The sequence below is a fragment of the Neoarius graeffei genome, chromosome 9 (assembly GCF_027579695.1).
Source record: "Neoarius graeffei isolate fNeoGra1 chromosome 9, fNeoGra1.pri, whole genome shotgun sequence".
Classification (NCBI taxonomy): domain Eukaryota; kingdom Metazoa; phylum Chordata; class Actinopteri; order Siluriformes; family Ariidae; genus Neoarius; species Neoarius graeffei.
The window spans coordinates 51,654,113-51,674,134 of NC_083577.1; the positions used below are offsets into that span (position 1 = coordinate 51,654,113).

The window sequence follows — 20,022 nt, forward strand, 5'->3', positions numbered from 1 at the left end:
AGTTATTTCACGAAATCAAGACTTACATGAGCTGATAGCTGACAAGGCACGTAGCACCGAATCAGCTATAAGCCATGTACGGCGAGATTGAGTGGAATAGCTGTTTTATTCTATCCACATTCACTGGATTTTGAGAAACAGAACATTTTTTTTGCAAATTCAATAAATAAAAACCTTATACAAAATGTCTGACAAAATAATTTCCGCTTAGAATGTGAACAAACCGGCAAAATGTCCATCCATTCATTCATTATCTGTAGCCGCTTATCCTGTGCAGGGTCGCAGGCAAGCTGGAGCCTATCCCAGCTGACTATGGTCGAGAGGCAAGGTACACCCTGGACAAGTCACCAGGTCATTGCAGGGCTGACACAGACACAAACAACCATTCACACTTACATTCACATCTACGGTCTATTTACAGCCACCATTTAACCTAACCTGCATGTCTTTGGACTGTGGGGGTAAACCAGAGAACCCGGAGGAAATCCACGCAGACACGGGGAGAACATGCAAACACCAGCGAAATGACAGTAGCAATTTGTGAAAAATGCTACATTAATAATTCTTGAAAAATAATTTTAAAAATATACATTCTTACCATCAAATACTTTTATTCCATATCTTATTGCTTTTTTTCAAGTACAGTTTTTATTTCGTCCTCAGATGGTTCAGCAGCACGCTCTGCCATTTTATTTTTCTCTACTCACAGTATATGAGCTGATTGGCTCCTCTACTACTAGACTATCAGAGTGTGCAATTGCTCATATCCAGTGAATGTGGATAAAATAAAAATGGATATTCTGAGTTTTGGAATGAATGTGATATGTAGACACCCAGTTCTTTGTGCACTATTTTCTTACTGCAGTTTTTTTCATCAGATGCATCAGCACAGTTGATGACCTGGTTGCACCAAGAGGATATTGGTATGCAAGTTCCATCTTGGCATGATGACTCAGAGGCAGAGCATGTGAAATCTGGAATAGAAATATTTCCCTTATACTGAGAAGTCTCTTTATTTCCAGAAACAAACTAATACTCATGGACCTGTGATTACAGTTGAGCATGTGTGAGGTTACTGCTTTGATGTGCAATGAAATTGAGGCAGCTTTTTCATTACACTATAAGTCCAGCATGAAGATAGAACATTTGCACACCGTGGAAGGGCAAGATACTATTCTTGTTATTTTTTTCGTGCATCATGCACACAATGCACAAAGTATCCATAATTAAATGCACTAAAAGGGGGAAAACGAGATTTTATGCATGTATTTATTACCTTAAAACATTTTTATGTCAACATTACTGGCACAGTTGCTTTTTGGCAAATGATGCATGGAAATAGCTTTGATCCTACTCAAATTAATTTGATTACTACAAATTCAGATTAGTGTGATTAGAGATTAGATTGTCGATTCATCTGCATTAAATTGCCAGTGCTTACATGGCATGTACTGAGCAATCAATGGTGGGGTTGATGCTGAACCTCATTTCCTGTATCTTTTTGACAGTGATGAAGTCAATAGGGCAAGCCGAAAAAATAAATATTGTCATCAAAAATCATTCTGAGCTAATTTAAACTTTTTCACAAACCTACCAGGATGTAGTAGGAGGAGTTACATCTCCAAAGGCTCGTGCAAACTATTGGAAAAACATTACACACACTAATATCCACAAAGTTTAAAGCTGACCTGAAGCAATATCAGTCTGTGCCATATACCACACACTAAACTGAGAAACGCTTGATGGTTCAGGACCAAAGAAGAACAGACAAGATACCAAAACTGGCCTAGAGACATCACAATCTTTCTCAAAAAAATGTTCTGCAAATTGATGGAACCAACTTGGAGCTCTTCAGTAGTGCAGACCAGTGATTTTTCAGACACAATTAAAATCAGGCTTATAAGGAAATGAACACCCTAATGACAGTTAAATATGGGGGAGCTTCCATAATGTTGAGGGGATTCAATGCTGCCTCTGGTATTAGAGATTGTGCATGATTTTAGGGAATCATAAAATCAGAAGATTACCAGGGCATTTTAGAGCAAAATGTGCTCAGTGTCAGCAAATTAGGTACTGGTCAAATATCATGGGTCCCCCAGCAGGACAAAGACCCACACACACATCCAAAAGGATAAAAGAATGGTGAAAAAATACAGTGTTCATTCCTGCTCTCAATCCAATTTAAACCCTTTGGAAGAAACTGAAATCTGCTGTCAGTAAAATAAATCCGTCAAACATTCAAGATTTAGGATATATTGAAGTGGAAAGAAAAGTGCATGAATCTTATAGATGGCTACAAGAAACATCATCATTGCCAAGAGGTTTTTTTTCTCCCTCTGTGACAAGAAACATTTATATATTTATATATATTTATATATCTTCGGCTATACTCTTAAAATATTATGGTAAAAAGTTGTGAAGTTTCCAATTTATTGTGAAAGTTTTCTGTATGTTAGACCTGAAATGCAAGGGTTCCCAATAGCTATGACCAGAACTCTAGAGTAACTAACACAATGTAACAGTTATATTGAACCTTATACTTACTATTACAAAAAGCTTCATCCGAGTTGTCTCCACAGTCATCAATTCCATCACAAAAGTGATTATTTGACACACAGCGCCTGTTGTAGCAAGGTCTGTAGCCCTTTCTGCAGTTTCTGTTATCTAGTAGTGTGATGAAAAATAGCAAAGTGAATCTTTTACACTCTGAAAAACCTGACCTTCAGACTCAGTCCTTTATTTGCTTCTTACTTTAAGTAATTTGCTGTCCCGGATGCAGCCTCTGGAATCTCATGCTCACTTTATTAAGTGCTTTGGAGGTTGAAGTTTACTCTCACCAATGCCAAAGAGACAAAATCACTCACCACAGTATTGCATTTTCTCATCTGACTTGTCTTTGCAGTGAGCGATTCCATCACAGGTAAGCTGGTAATCGATGCACTCCCCGTTTCCACACTCAAACTCTCTGTGGATGCTGCAAGTAGAGTTTTCAGCTGCAGAAAAAAAAAATATGTTGTCTAGTCAAGCATCTGCATCTTAGCTTTCATTAAAAAAGGATCATAAAATATTCAAATCAAGGTAATAGGATCATAAAGAATGCAGATCTTCCTCTATAAATAGGAGAATGTGAAATTGAATCCAATCATAAATTACATCCCATGGAAAATATAGTTTGGTCAGAAATGACATTTTTACAATATTCTGCTTAAAGAAAGTGCAGTTAATCATCCAAGACAGGTTTGCTGTCTTCACATTTACATCTTTAATTTTGTACCGGCGTGCTAACACTAATTATATCAAGCGTAGCGTTAGTTTAGGCAGGCCACAGTAGTGCGCCCACTCCCCAGCTAGCAGCTGACAGTCAGCTGACTCACCAACACCAATCACAATTGTCCCTTGAATGAAGGAGGTTCTTTTAAGTAGTACCTCTGTCATTCCTTTTCGCTTACTGAGTTTGCTCCAAAACACCTGCCACCACCCCAACTCCACCCTTGTTGTATAGGTTTTTCCCCAGATATCATTCTGACGAAAGTGAATAGTAATGGTTGTCTTCAAACATTGCTTGTCGTTATACTACTGGCTTTATAGACATCATGTGTACAAGTATTATTATCAATCATGATTATCCATGGTGGGCGGCACGGTGGTGTAGTGGTTAGCACTGTCACCTCACGGCAAGAAGATTAGATTAGATTAGATTAGATAGAACTTTATTGATCCCTTTGGGTGGGTTCCCTCAGGGAAATTAAAATTCCAGTAGCATCATTACAGGATAAACAGAGAATAGAAATAGAGAACAACTTCTACCGTAGATAAATTAAATTAAATTAGGTATTTGCATATACAAATATAAAAAAAGAATAAGATATGGAGAGGGGGGAAGGGCCAATGGAAGAGTTATTGCACATTATATTGCACATTGTCCAGTATTGTTTATTGTCAGGCTAGGCTACTGCTCCTTCCCGTCCTCTGTCCTCCTGTTACCCCTCCCCCCCCCAGAGAGGAGTTGTACAGTCTGATGGCATGAGGGACAAAGGAGTTTTTAAGTCTGTTAGTCCTGCACTTGGGAAGGAGCATTCTGTCACTGAACAGGCTCCTCTGGTTGCTGATGACGGTGTGCAGAGGGTGACTGGCATCGTCCATGATGTTCAGTATTTTGTCCATAGTCTTCTTCTCTGCCACCATCACCAGAGAGTCCAGCTTCATGCTGACCACAGAGCCGGCCCGCCTGATCAGTTTGTCCAGCCTGGATGTGTCCTTCTTGGATGTGCTGCCCCCCCAGCACACCACGATGTAAAACAGGACACTGGTGACCACGGACTGATAGAACATCCACAGGAGTTTCTTGCAGATGTTAAAGGACTGCAGCCTTCTCAGGAAGTATAGCCTGCTCTGTCCCTTTCTGTACAGGTGGTTGGTGTTGCAAGTCCAGTCCAGCTTGCTGTCCAGCCACAGAAGGTCCTGGGTTCGAGTCCAGCGGCCTTTCTGTGTGGAATTTGCATGTTCTCCCTGTGTCTGTGTGGGTTTCCTCCGGGTGCTCCGGTTTTCCCCACAGTCCAAAGACATGCAGGTTAGGCTAATTGATGGCTCTAAATTGGCTGTGAATGTGAGTGCAAATGGTTGTTTGTCTCTGGCCAAGTTTACATTAGACCGTATCTGTCTCGTTTTCTTCGCGGATGCACTGTCCGTTTACATTAAAATGCCTGGAAACGGGAATCCGCCAGGGTCCACGTATTCAATCCAGATCGTGTCTGGTCCGGTGCTGTGTAAACATTGAGAATACGCGGATACGCTGTGCTGAGCTCTAGCTGGCGTCGTCATTGGACAACGTCACTGTGACATCCACCTTCCTGATTCGCTGGCGTTGGTCATATGACGCGACTGCTGAAAACCGCCTTGTATCACCTTTCATTAAAGAGTATAAAAGTATGAAAATACTGCAAATACTGATGCAAATACTGCCCATTGTGTAGTTATGATTGTCTTCAGGCTTGCCATCCTTCCACTTGCAAGTGGTAAGTGATGCGCATGCCTGATATGCACTGAGATCACACACACAGCGGCTCAGTCCCGAATCACTGCTCGTGTGCTTCACTCGCGCGCTCTGTGAGCTGCGCAGGGCCGGAGTGCGCACCCTCCAGAGGGCACTCGCTGTTCAGGGCGGAGTGATTTGGAGCGCAGGATGCCTGCGGAGCCGAGCGTATCCGTGTATTGGTGTTCCTGTGTGCACGCGAATCATGTATTGGCATTGCTGTGTGCATGCTAATCGTTTTAAAAACGTTAATCTGATGATCTGCTGATACGGTCTAATGTAAACCCCACCTCTGTGTGTCAGCCCTGCAATAACCTGGTGACTTGTCCAGGGTGTACCCAGCCTCTCGCCCATAGTCAGCTGGGATAGGCTCATGTCGTCTAAGGGAGTTTTTCCTTGCCACTGTCGCCACAGGCTTGCTCATTGGGGATAGATTAGGGATAAAATTAGCTCATGTTTTAAGTCGTTCAAATTCTGTAAAGCTGCTTTGCGACAATGTTTATTGTTAAAAGCGCTATACAAATAAACTTGACTTGATAGGCTCCAACTTGCCTGCAACCCTGTAGAACAGGATAAGCCGCTACAAATAATGGATGGATGGATTATCCATGGCTGACACTTTAGTGAATATCACAATGCCAATGATTCCTTATTGTACACAGCAGGCATTGAGTATATAAAAACTTTAGTCGGGGTGGTGCCATGATACAGAAGTTTAACCAGAGGGAACTTTTGGATCCATCAACTGAATGCTTTAAAGTATCCTAGTCTGAATGAGGATATCGACCTTACATGTTTACTGTAGTTTGTATAACCTGTATATAGGTATCTATTTTCTCTTTGTGAGGTATAACCTAGGTATATATTCAATATAATTTCATGCTTTGTTTCGCTTTCATTAGTGTCTATGTTTCATCTGTCATGTCACTATCTGGGTCATGTGACTGCTGTTATTATAGGTAAAGACTTCACCTTATTTGCCTGGTTTTTAAAGCTCTGATGAAGACGAACAGTATTCAAAACATGTTGGCTTTGCAATGATTTAACCACTATTATTATATTTCTTTCCTTGTTTGTTCACTTTTTCATTTGGTTGAAATGCCTGGATTGTCTTCTTGCCTTAGCACCTTGTTTTTCCCCATTTCCCAGAGTACCCAACATATATTTTTGAAATTTTGATGTACATTTGATTGAAAAGTTTCTATTATATACACTCATACTTACCAGCATAACAAGAAAAAGCTCCCTGAACTAAGCCATTGCACCAAAAACAACTGTTAATTTGCCTATTCCTCTACATCCTAATAAATCGCAATTGTACGAGACGAGTGGTCCTGACTGAAAAATAATCATATTAGTATACTGTAATTAGAGAATGCATTAATTTTAGACAACAGATTAACATCATACAAAGTTACACATATAAATAATTAGCCTCATCTCAAAACATGTTGTGTAATTTAATATATTTCTTGGTTTTTAACACAGTATGGCATAGTGCTATTTATTATAATGAACTGATGAATAGGGAATACTTAAATATTATATCTTTGATTTCTACATGTATATCTAAAGACAGATTTATTCTGCTGTTTTATGATGTACAAATGTCTTTTGGAGTCTTTTTTGCTTATTCTGTATTTATTCTGTATCTGTATTCTTTGTAGTTTATTATGTATTTATTATATTGTTTGTCTGATGGCTAACTGGAGACTATAGTGGCCCTTTTCCACTACCCTTTTTCAGCTCACTTCAGCTCGCTTCAGCTCACTTCAGCCCAACACAGCTCGCGTTTCGACTACCTCAGAGCAGCATGACTCAGCTCGCTTCAGCCCTGCTCAGCACCCAAAATTCGCATGGTTTTGGAGTGGGACTGAAGCGAGCCAAACCGAGCCGAGTGGGGCTGGGGGCGTGAGGAGACACTCCCCTGTGCACTGATTGGTGAGGAGGAGTGTCCTCACATGCCCACACACGCCCCGCGAGCACGCTGGGATCTGTAAACCGGGAAGAATTACGAATTATGAGAATTTCTGAAACCTTATGCGCCTCGCCTCATCTATACGCTCTTGCCAGTATCTGTTGGCGTTGTCGGTGACAACAAGCCACAGCACTAAGACCAGCAACACTAACGACTCCATGTCCTCCATGTTTATTGTTTATTATGCGGGTCGTGAGACTACCGCTTAAAAGGTCACTGATGTCACTGTTTGCGCCGCCTAACGACATCACGCGACGCCCACCCACTTTCGCTAACTCCACCCAATGTGTCCACCCACTTCCAGCCAGCACGGTTCAGCGCGGTTGTAGTCGAAATGCAACTCCAACAGCCCCACTCAGCCCGACTCAGCCCAACTCAGCATGGCACGGCTCAGCCCAACTCAGCACGGCACGGCTCAGCCCAACTCAACCGCATTGGTAGTGGAAAAGCAGCATAAGCTTCTCATATGGCCCTTTTCCACTACCCTTTTTCAGCTCGCTTCAGCTCACTTCAGCCCGACACGGTTCGCGTTTCGACTACCTCAGAACAGCACGACTCAGCTCGCTTCAGCCCTACTCAGCACCCAAAACTCGCACGGTTTTGGAGTGGGGCTGAAGCGAGCCAAACCGAGCCGAGTGGGGCTAGGGGCGTGAGGAGACACTCCCCTGTGCACTGATTGGTGAGGAGGAGTGTCCTCATACGCCCCGCGAGCATGCTGGGATCTGTAAACACCGTAAACCCGGAAGAAGAAGAATTACGTATTACGAGAATTTCTGAAGCCTTATGCGCCTCGCCTCATCTATATGCTCTTGCCAGTATCTGTTGGCGTTGTCGGTGACAACAAGCCACAGCACCAAGACCAGCAACACTAACGACTCCATGTCCTCCATGTTTATTGTTTACTATCCGGGTCGTGAGACTACCGCTTAAAAGGTCACTGATGTCACTGTTTGCGCCGCCTAACGACATCACGTGACGTCCACCCATTTTCGCTAACTCCACCCAATGTGTCCAACCACTTCCAGCCAGCACGGTTCAGCGCGGTTGTAGTCGAAATGCAACGCCAACAGCCCCACTCAGCTCGACTCAGCCCAACTCAGCACGGCATGGCTCAGCCCAACTCAGCCGCGTTGGTAGTGGAAAAGCGGCATTACTTGTTAGTTACATTAACTTTGAAGCTCCAGTTGAAAATGGAAAAGCAAAACTTCAGACCAAACACATATTACCTGACAGTCTTTTCTGACTTTTGAGGTTGGAAGGCGGTGGCTGTATAAAAGCCACCTTTGTTCAAACTATCCCATTATTATAAAATTGAACTGATCAATATGCCTGAACTGATCAATATTGAACTGACCAATTATGCAGTTAATCATCAGGGAATGGATTCTACAAGACACTGGATACATTGTATAGAAACATTGTCACCTAGATCTTGTTTTGCTTTTGCGGCGTAATGGATGGCTTTACTGTGAACAGCTCTTTTCACCTCACTCAAAAGACAGCTGGTTGGGTTAATATCCGGACAATGATTCAATCAAGATAAGTTTTTATTGCAAGATTCTCAATTACTGATTGCAGGTAGTTAAAAAGCGGTGGTTCAAGGATGGTGCACAAACAGCAGCCATTTTAGAGATACAACAACTGTCATGCCACATTCAAAGCCACTAAGGTCTTGCAACATTTTGCTCATTATAATATCCGACTAAACACTAAATGATGCTAGAAATACAGATTTGTCTAATTTATGCAACACAGCATAGTCACGTTATGACATGGGATGTACTAGTTCTGTGTGTGTGTGTGTGTGTGTGTGTGTGTGTGTGTGTGTGTGTGTGTGTGTGTGTGTGTGTGGTTTACTAAACTGGCAACTAAGGCCCTGTCCACATGGCAACAGATTCAGGTGAATCTGATAAAATTGTTTATCGTTTCGGCCTGGCGTCCACACAGCACCGGCGTTTTGGGTGCCCCAAAACGAAATCTTTTGAGAACGGGTTCCAGAGTGAAAAAATCTGGCAACGCCGCCGTTGCGAAGTCGTCTGGATGAGTAGAACGGATTTGTTTACAATGACGTCACAACCACATGACTGTCAGTGCTTCACGCCGGGTAGAAGTGTAACGAACTCGATGTGAGTTGTCAATAAATCCTATAACTTGGTTCATGAAACGCGCTTACAAAATATTTTCACTGTGAATATTTATTGTGTAATGGTGCAAAGTGAGAGAGAGAGAGACAGAGAGAGAGAGAATAGCCCTTAGGGCAGAGTCTTTAGTCCAAACACTGCGGAAGTAGTACCAAACCGCGCACCACCCGTGCGCTTTCCAAAAACAAAAACAATCCCGCCAGCAAAAATAGGAAAAAAAAAAAGGAGCGATCTCACCTCTTCAGATGTTGGTTTAAGTCCGACAATACATTCCTCAAAAAGGGTGTAGAAGAACAAAGTAATCCATCAACGTGTAGCATTCAATTTATTCCGGACCATTAAAGAATTCTGGAGGATATCAGAATGTTGGTGTACCGGCTTCCATCTACCCCCATTCATTCCTCTTTCCGCGTCTTTTGTTTTACGCTACTGATTAATAATCAAAACTTTATGTGGCTGATGCTACAGATGAAGGGGTTTATGTGCATGCGTCTACTTCTTCTATTGTTCTGGTGTCTCCGATGGGACCGTCTTACAGCGCATGTAGAGGTGTGGCATGTGTATTGCATCGTTTTCAGCAAGCATTGCGTTGCCATATGAACCTGATATTTTACTGATCCGTTGCCCATGTGGACGCGATATTTAAAAAAAAAAATCTCGTTGCCGTTGTCGTGTGGATGTAGCCTAAGTGAAAGTTCTTAACAACACAGACAGATTCAAGACATAACATGAACTGAAACACAAAAATTGCTATGCAGCTGCTCCTGTTGAGTGCTTTTGAAGAGAACTAGACGAAAACAAGTTCATCATGACTTACACACACATCTGTTGTCATCAAGCAAGACTCGTTCTCCCCGGCAGCTGCAGTTTACTGTGCCGTCTGGAGTCAGGAGGCACAGATCACCACAACCGCCATTCAGCACCCTGCACGGGGACAACTCGCCTGAAGAACACACACACACACGTACACACACACACACACACACACACACACACACACACACACACACACACACACACACCTTACTATCCTTCTGAGGACCTTCCAATGGCATAATTATTAATGCAGTTAATTAATGGTAGGCCTGCACCTAACCCTAAGCTTAACCTCAGTAATGAAAAGGAATCTTTTTTTTTCATTAAAACAAACAAACACCACCACTTTCTTTGTGGGGACCATCTAAATATCCCCACAAAGCCAAAATGGTCAGATTTTACTATCCTTGTGGGGACATTTGGTCCGCAATAGTATAAAAACATGCCCCCTCATCCCACACACCAATACATTTTCCATGATATTTCTAGAGATAAGAGAATGAAGCTAACCCCATCTGAGCTGCTGTCATGAAGCTTTAATAATTGAAAGTCTTTACATTCATTCTGTGCTGATATTAAATATGTCAAGAACAATATTCTGCTGCAAAACGGAAGACATTTACGTCAAACAGTCTCTGTACAGGTAATACTACACATGGAAAATTAACCAAGCAGTTACCAGAATCGGTATCTTAAAGGCCAAAACAACAAAAAATAAAAATAAAAACCAACAAATTAAAGTATGAGTGTTAAACAATAAAAGTCTGCCTACCACTGATAAATGCCTGCAGCACTGGCAAAATCTTAATTTCTCTCTTATTGGAAGAACACATAGTATCATAGTAAGGACTTATGGCAGCTGAGTCTCTGTGGACTGCAAACCCCCATCTATGATTGCAGCATCAATAATTCACTGTACAATGACGGCACGATTATGAAAATGAGTCTTCCCAACACCGCTGGCGTCTCATCTTATTACAGTAATCCAGGGAAAAACCCTCTGTGATAATTCAAAGGATGGAGGTGCACTATGCTTGAAATCAAGGTACACATGCTGATTTTAAAAATAGCAGCACATCAGTAACCTGTCGATTCATAGACCTGTCTCCTCAACATTGATGACTGTTACTTTTCCCTTGGCAAGAACGGTCGATGGCAGTCAGCTACAATCATTTGCTATGATAAAATAATTGAGAAGCGAAAATCCATCACAGCAGGTTCGCGAACACAAGCCGCTGGGAGCCTCTTAAACCCATTTCCCAATGTCCTACTTTTTACATTTGCAACACTTCAGAGGCACCTTTTGTGACTCAAGGCTACTTTTTTATTAATTACATCTCCCACTTAAGGTTTCTTCCCAGCAAATTAAGACCATGATCATTTATCATTCCAATTCTTCCTTAAAGATCTAAACAGCTATAAGCAGTAGATACCCAGCTGCTAGGTTACACAGTACTGTGCTTGTCAAAGAGATGGAAAATGACACAAAATTAATCAAATGTCACCTTTTGAAATGTAAATTACATAATGTATATTTAAAGAGTATTTAATTTTCAAGTTAAACATGTCACAATTGTATTTTGTGAGCACTTACAGTTATTGGTGTCCTTTGCCACTGCAATAATTCCCATGGGCTGGTGAGGGATGTCAGCTCGCAGCACTTTTGTGTCTCCTCCAGTAAACTTGTTGGTTCGGAGCACGGCTCGTCGTGCCCAATCAGACCAGAAGATGTAGTTCCCATGAATAGCCAGACCAAAAAATATCCCAGAGCCTGACCTTACAATAACCTGCAATTAAAAAAAAAAACAAAAGCTACTGTAGCCCATATTGCATGCAGAGGGAATACTATTTAAAATGAGCACCACTTAAAAAAAAAAATCCATCCTGAAGCCTGGCTGAAAGTGTGTTTGAGAAGGCTAAAACTAATGTGTGTGGAGAGGACATGGTCTGTGTATAATCCCCCAACAGCCTGTTTAGCCCAGATCCTGCTAGTGTTAATGCAGGTGTCATGGCGGTGGACACAAATATACATCACATGACTCCTTGAGGGACTTTCTGAGCTGGCAACGGGAGGATATCTCGCAGCTCTGGAGCCTCAGCCATTAACAGAAACATGCTTGTAGCCTTGATCACATTAGCCCCGCCACCATAGCGGGATTAATAGGACAGGTGTTGATTAAGAGAACCCAGCTTGAAGGAACAACAACTGGCGATCAGAGGAGGGAAGATGGGGGGTGTGCCAGATGGTTTTTGATGCAGCATATTGGATAGAAATTAAATTTGCGGAGTTAGCTTTCTATTCCAACACCAATTATCTCTGTTTATGTAATATCAGAGTTGTCAAACACACTTTTCAGTTAGCTACAATGCAAAGGCATGTACATTTATACACCACCTACTATAGTACCAGTCAAAGGACACACCTACTCGTTCATAGGTTTTTCTGTATTTTGACTATCTTCTACATTTTAAAACGATACTGAAAACATCAAAACCATGAAATAACACATGGAACATATATGGAATTAGGTGATAAATAAAGTGCTAAATAAACCAAATCGTTTTACATTTTAGATTCTTCAGTGTAGCCACTTGATGCTTTGCACACTATTGGCATTATCTTAACCAGCTTCATGAGGTAGTCACCTGGAATGCATTTCAATTAACATGTGTGCATCGTCAAAAGTTAATCAGTGCAATTTCTTGCTCGCTTAATACATTTGAGATCAAACAGTAAATAGTAAATAATAAAAATACAGTAAATAGCCCTATTCCACAACTGTAGTAATCCATATTATGTCAAGAACCGCTCAACTAAGTAAAGAGAAATGACATCCATCATTACTTTAAGACATGAAGTGTCTTAATTAATAAAAATATAGGAAAAAAACCCTGAAATTAGAAGGTGTGTACAAAACTTTTGACTGGTACTCTCTGTGATAGTATGTGAGAAAATATAAAATCATCAGTTTTTGTTCATTTTTGTTGTTTGTAGCCACCATAAGCGATCAATTCTGATATAAATTTAGTACTAAGTGAAGAAGCGAACTGAGTCCAGTGTAAACTTGCTCCTAAATGTTGACACTTAGATGCTGTGCCCTTGACCAATGATGGGAGGCTGACTCCTACTGTGGTGCCAGGAACCCACAGCTGTGAAGACAATGGCTTCTGCTTAATTTTTCACTTTTAAATTGGCTGGTTGACTGGTGAGTTCTGTAGGGGGCTTAATGTAAGGTTTCATTAGCAGCTTCAAGGTTTTGGAATTGTGCCTCCAGGAGGCTGAAGTGCAAGATACTTATGGAGTCTGACCTGGCCATGCCAGCTCATGTATGACTAATTGAAAACTGAAATGCAATAAAATCACTGTAGAGAGATTTACTATGCGGCTTGAAAGCTAAATCATGAAAAGGAAGTTCTTCTAAGGGATAATTAATCATTAATTTGATATTGTGCACAAAGTCCAAAACAGTGTGTCACTGAATGTTAATTACCATCCGTGGCCTTTTGTGTGGTCATGAAAACACTTTCATATCTCGACTCCAATCATGTTATTGTATTTTGTGTGTCAACCCTCTGGAGGAAACAAGTGAAAAACACTATAGCTCACCTCACAGCTAAAAATGAATATTTCAGGTACAGAACTGTAAAACATGCTTAATGTATTTTTTGCCCTGCCACAATTAACAAATTTACAATTTCAATTTTACAATTAAAACAACAACAACAACAACAAAAGTCAGTTTTTGAAAGAGTGAAGAACAACAAAGTAGGTGTACTCACGTGTCTGTTGGAGCCATCATATTCACAGCGTTCAATTTTGCCCAGGCTCCCATCAGAAAAGTAGAGCTTCTCTGCTTTGTTGTCAATAGTGAGTCCATTAGGAGTGAACACATCTGTACTAATGACCACTTTTATATTGTTCCCAGACAGTGTGGAGCGTATGATGCTTGGTCGCTGCTCATTCCAGTTAGTCCAGAACATTAGGCTGAAAAATTTAATAGAGATAACAGCTGAAAGTAACACTGGTACAAATGAGTAAGTTAAAATCAATAAATAGGAATCAATCAGCCTTATTCACTCAGTAGAGAGGCAAAGCACATTTCAATGCCATAAGCAGATCTGAAATGCTCTTTACATACTGCATACAAAGATCCACAGTAAGTTCACAGCCATCTTCGCAAATAGTCTTTTGACAGAAGTCCAGCTTCCGAACACTAATGGAATATTAGTGAAATGCATGGCAGTGTCTGTCAATTAATCATTCTCGGTTATATTCTAATTAACAGCAGTCTGTAGTCCATCTTAAAATGTACCAAATTACCAACTAAAGACATTCTCTCAGAGGCTGGAAATTTAATTTAGTCAATGAACTCAAGGTCAAAAGATAAAATGAATAGCAGTATGACTCACTCCTTGACGTACACACTGCTGGCTGGAGGCTATACGTCTGCAGTCTGATCATTTTTAAAATTGTTCCTGAATATGTAGTGAAAATACTTTACATAGATTTTTGAGGTCAAAACAATTTAAGAAGTCAAGAGAAATTATCTTTTCAGGATCACTACTCAAGTTATATAAGTAAAAATAACATTATCTGAATTTTATATTTGAAATGACTTATATTCTTTGAAATTAGTTATTTCAGTGAGAGTAAAGCCGAGAGCTATATCAGGTGAAATGCTTTGAAAAGTTTCTGGAATAAAGCCCACTGCTGGTGACAGAACATGGTGTCCCAACAGACCAGCTGATGACTAATCCCTTTATTTTTCAGCCTTTGGCTGTGCTTCATATACTGTACATAATGTCACATGACCACTGCCTGATTGTGTGGTCCCTGAGTTCTGCAGAGAACTGTGCTCAAGGGAATTCAAGAGCAATCAGCAGGTCATGTTTTCTTGTTTAAAGTTAGTGTAAGACTTTATCAGTGGATTTCAATTCTTTTTTTTAAATCAGGCTCAGAGCTTGTTTTTAGTTCTTTGCACAAGAACTGAATTCTACTACTACTATGAAAAAAATAGACATAAGATAATAAAAAGAATAATCTGGGGGGAAATATTTGATGTGTGTGTGTGTATATATATATATGAGAACAACAGAAGAAGAACTTTATTTTATCACACGCAGACTTAAAGTGCATATCACGGGTAAATTCAGGAGCAAGATCAATGTAATTCTCCTATTTTATATTAAACTTTGGTCAAATATCTGTCACATTTTGCATTTTGTGCAATTTTTTTACCTTGTGCAATACCAGAAAAATTCAGTTGAAATCAAGCCATTTGAAGCGAATTGGTCCGCCTCTGAAAAAACTTGGCATTTGGATTTCCTGGGAAACACTGATTTTCGTGACGTCACGTGCGGGACGCCTCCCTCTGAATCCTACGTCAGCGCTGGTTTGTTTATGAGAAAACGACCTGGTGGTTTTCTGCAAATTTCTTCAACGTTATCACGTAATTATTAAAATGGTTAACAGATGTATCGTAGGAGGGTGTAGCAACATCAATCTTGATGGGATTAGTACTCATCGTTTTCCAAAAGACCGGACAATGAGAGAGAAATGGGAGTGCTTGGTCTACACAGGCTGTGCACTGAAACCGTGCAAGCTCTCGCAGCCTGCTGGCACTTCCGCAGGTAACGTCACGAATCTGGCTCCAGATTCCCTTGGGATTTTTCCAGACGCGTTTTGTTATTTTATTTTTTTCTGCTGTAGACAGATGGCCTTGTGCAAAATTACCCTTCTGGATGAGTGTGTAAAGGGACATACTTTCATATAAAAAAAAACGAAATTGGTCCAGGATATGCACTTTAAGCACAGTGAAATTCCTTTCTGCATGTAACCCATCTGAAGCAGTGAACACACACATAAACATGAGCAATGAGCACACACATACTGTATACCCAGAGTAGTGGGCAGGAATTGCTACAGCGCCCGGAAAGCAGTTGTGGCTTAGGTGCCTTGCTCAAGGGTGCTTCAGCCCAACCTCAGGCCATGGCTACCCCATGTTAACCTAACCACATGTTTTTGAACTGTGGGGGAAACCGGCGCACCCGGAGGAAACCCATGCAGACACGGGGAGAACATGCAAACTCCACACAGAAAGGCCCCCGTCGGCTACTGGGCTCGAACCCAGAACCTTCTTACTGTGAGACAACAGTGCTAACCACTACACTGCCCAATATATATAATGAGGACATTACACAGTTGCGTGAAGATATGAAGTTTATCTTCGAGTGATGAATGTACATATCACAAGTGAGCAAGGTGAATGAGTGCTTTATTTTTCAACATGAAAAGATAAACTTCATATCTTTGTGCCACCGTGTAATGTTCTTTATATTATATGGATACATCCAGGGCGCGATTTGTCAAAAAAACAGAAGGGGGGATGGTTTTTTTTAATCATGAAACGTCACAAAATTAAGGTAACAATAGGCTAACAGCTCAATAACATCCGATGATATCAAATGAATAACACTAAATGAAAATGAACACTAAACCAGAGATAGTAAATTCATCTTCCTATCTCTCTGACTAAATACACGAACACTAACACACAACAAAGTGCGCATTGCTTGTCGCGTTGCTGTGATGTTTCTCTCCCTCCGGATTAAATGGACAGTGACTCGAAAATCACTAAAATACATGAATACTAAATGAACAGTTTGTTCTGATGACGCAGTTCATGTGGCCTTTTCTGCTTTCCAGTCGGTGCGCTATCCGCCGTGTTTCGCCCTTCTTTAATCCACATTTCTGCAAATTTCTCAGCAGGGAAGGAACGCACATCTGGCCCATTGACAGCGAGGAAAAGAAGGCTGTTCAGTGTGGATACATTCATTCTGTTGCGCTCATCAGTAAAGCCTAGGTCACAACCAGCCGTACGTGCTCCTACGGTCGGTCTATGTGCAAAAAACGCAAGAAACGCACGGAGGGCGCGCGTGTGACGTGCTGATTTTCGAGCCGTAGACTGGCCGCAGACCGGCCGCAGAGGTTCTTTGTCATGTCAAACAAACTCTACGGGCGCTTACGTTTTTTTCAGGTTGCAAGACAAACAGGGATGTGATTTGGGGCTGGTGAAATTATCTGAAAATTTTAGCCGGGGGTCTGGGGGCCACAGGCCCCCAGCTGGTCCAGGGCAGTGGTCTGGTGGGGGGACAAGGGGGGAAGCCCCCCGAAGCTCCTGGGTTCTGGGGTTTTCTGACTTAAAAATTGTACTAAAATGGCAAGCAAACACACAAGAAAAAACTTGTCATGATTAACAAATTCAAGCCAATTTAATGGTCAACATGCAACTCTGACACACACACTCTCGCTCGCACACACACACACACACACACACTCACTCACTCTCACACACACTCTCTCTCGCTCACTCACTCTCACACACACACTCTCACTCTCTCTCGCTCACTCACTCTCACACACACTCTCTCACTCTCTCTCGCTCACTCACTCTCACACACACACTCTCTCTCACTCACACACACACACACTCTCTCTCACTCACACACACACACCCCCCCCAAAGAACCAGCGCGAGCAGGGCCCGCTAGCCCCGCGCCTTGTGACGTAATTAGCCCCGAGGCGAGCCGCGGTTTTTCTCCAACCATTCTCAGCGGAACTTTTTTTTCACTATTCTGTCGATTTCTTTAACTCGATTTGCATCTTTACGCTTGATCACGGAGGCTGCCATCTTTCAACTCTTTGTTTGAAGCGAGCTTACGTACAGCTATCTAACAAGCGCGTTCATTGGTTGTTACAGAGCGATGAGCCAATCACGTACCTCATTTCATCTCATTGACGTAATTACGTCATTTACGCAATTACGTCATTGACATGAAACGAAGTACGTGACTGGCTCATCGCTCTGTAACAACCAATGAACGCGCTTGTTAGATAGCTGTACGTAAGCTCGCTTCAAACAAGGAGTTGAAAGATGGCAGCCTCCGTGATCGAGGCGTAAAGATGCAAATCCGAGGCTGCCATCTTTCAAACAAAGTCGGAACGAATAGGATACGAATGTGAATGAGGGAAAAATCGGAAAAAAAAATTTTCTTCAAGTTTTGAGGTGAAAAAAGCGGAATTCCGCGAATTCGCGGAAAAATCACATCCCTGGACAAACTTACGGCCAACGTGCATCTTTCTCCATGAAAAAAAAAAAAACGCAGCGATTTGGGAAACACCAAAAATCGCACGGCCAAAAAATCATACGTCCGGTTGTTGTGACCTAGGCTTAAGGATGTGATTCATGGCGCTAAATCCATGTTCACACTCTGCTGTTGACACGGGAAGCGTGGAGACGACAGAAAGCAAGTTGAGATGATTTTCTCCTTGGACTCCGTTGAACTTGTACTGTCGAAATTCTTTCAGCAGCAGAGTGGTGTCAGAGACCTCAGCTGCCAGGGTTTTTTGAATTCTGACAAGTTTGTCTTCCCCAAACAGAATGCGCTCACCTTCATCCTTCGGACAGCTTAAAGGGCACAGCGCAGCACACGCAGCAAGCACACCGTTGTTGTCCAGCCTGCGCTCCACAGATATTGTTATTATCTACAATGTATCTATTTGCTGGGGACGTTCGTGAACATCAAAGCTGCCACTTTCAGGTCATTTTGAAAGTGAGTGCAATGTAGACCATAGAACACTGTGTCACAACATGCCTGTTATGTCAACTGTTTTTTTTTTTGTTTGTTTGTTTTATTTACGGGGTTGTCCCCGAGGATTTTTTTTCAGCAGAGATAAAAACCGGGGGGGGGATGATCCCCACCATCCCCCCCAGCAAATCGCACCCAGGATACATCCAAAAAAACACAACAACTGCAAGTTAATCAAAAGAATTTTGAACTGTTCACCATTTTGACAACAGGCATCTAGTCAGCGGGAAAACACTGGGAGTGACGTCATCGGAGTGAAATATTGGGAAATATGTCACTCAGATCCACAATGTATTTTGAATGAAAAATGCGGGTTTTTTAACACGAGACGATAAACTTCATATCTTCAAGCTGACATGTGCTTTTCTTTTTATTGTATAGATATATTCACAAATAAGTATACAAAAGGGCGGCACGGTGGTGTAGTGGTTAGCGCTGTCGCCTCACAGCAAGAAGGTCCTGGGTTCGAGCCCCGGGGCCGACGAGGGCCTTTCTGTGTGGAGTTTGCATGTTCTCCCCGTGTCCGCGTGGGTTTCCTCCGGGTGCTCCGGTTTCCCCCACAGTCCAAAGACATGCAGGTTAGGTTAACTGGTGACTCTAGATTGACCATAGGTGTGAATGTGAGTGTGAATAGTTGTCTGTGTCTATGTGTCAGCCCTGTGATGACCTGGCGACTTGTCCAGGGTGTACCCCGCCTTTCGCCCGTAGTCAGCTGGGATAGGCTCCAGCTTGCCTGCGACCCTGTAGAAGGATAAAGCGGCTAGAGATAATGAGATGAGAGAAGTATACAAAAGTACACAAATTTATCAAAACAATTCATTGTTTTCCTCACGAGTGACATACAGAGAATTATGTCACAGTTTTGATTCTCCATGTCCTGGATGTAGCCCGTATGAAAAATAAGAGTGGTGTATTTCCCAGTAAAACACTCGTGTGTGTGTGTGTGTGTGTGTGTGTGTTTGTGTGTGTGTGTGTGTAAATTATTCCTAGTGCATCTCAAACAATTAGAATTTTGAATATTGTGAAAGTTCATTTTTTCATAATGTAATTCAAAAATGTAAACTTTCGTATATTCTATATTCATTACATGTAAAGTGAAATATTTTAAGCCCTTTTTTGTTTTAATTTTGATGATTATGGCTTATAGCTCAATCAGAAATCCAGTATCTCAAATTATTAAAATATTTCCTAAGATCAATCAAAAAAAAGGATTTACAAAACAGAAATGTCCAACTTCTGAAAAGTATGTTCATTTATACACTCAGTACTTGGTTGGGGCTCCTTTACCATGAATTACTGCATCAATGCGGCGTGGCATAGAGGCGATCAGTCTGTGGCACTGCTGAGGTGTTATTGAAGCCCAGGTTGCTTTGATAGAGGCCTTCAGCTCATCTATATTTTTGGTC

At 41.7% G+C, this 20,022-nt stretch overlaps 1 protein-coding gene across 1 annotated transcript in view; it reads right to left on the bottom strand.

The window, feature by feature from the left end:
- lrp1bb (low density lipoprotein receptor-related protein 1Bb) overlaps positions 1-20,022 on the bottom strand; it is a 314,777-nt gene that overhangs the window by 138,985 nt on the left and 155,770 nt on the right. Inside the window, exons 42-47 of the mRNA XM_060930558.1 lie at positions 13,748-13,952; positions 11,562-11,754; positions 9,969-10,094; positions 2,865-2,993; positions 2,545-2,664; positions 861-974 (exon numbers count right to left, since the gene is read on the bottom strand). Coding sequence (XP_060786541.1) covers positions 861-974; positions 2,545-2,664; positions 2,865-2,993; positions 9,969-10,094; positions 11,562-11,754; positions 13,748-13,952 — 887 coding nt within the window. The remainder of the gene's footprint in view (positions 1-860; positions 975-2,544; positions 2,665-2,864; positions 2,994-9,968; positions 10,095-11,561; positions 11,755-13,747; positions 13,953-20,022) is intronic.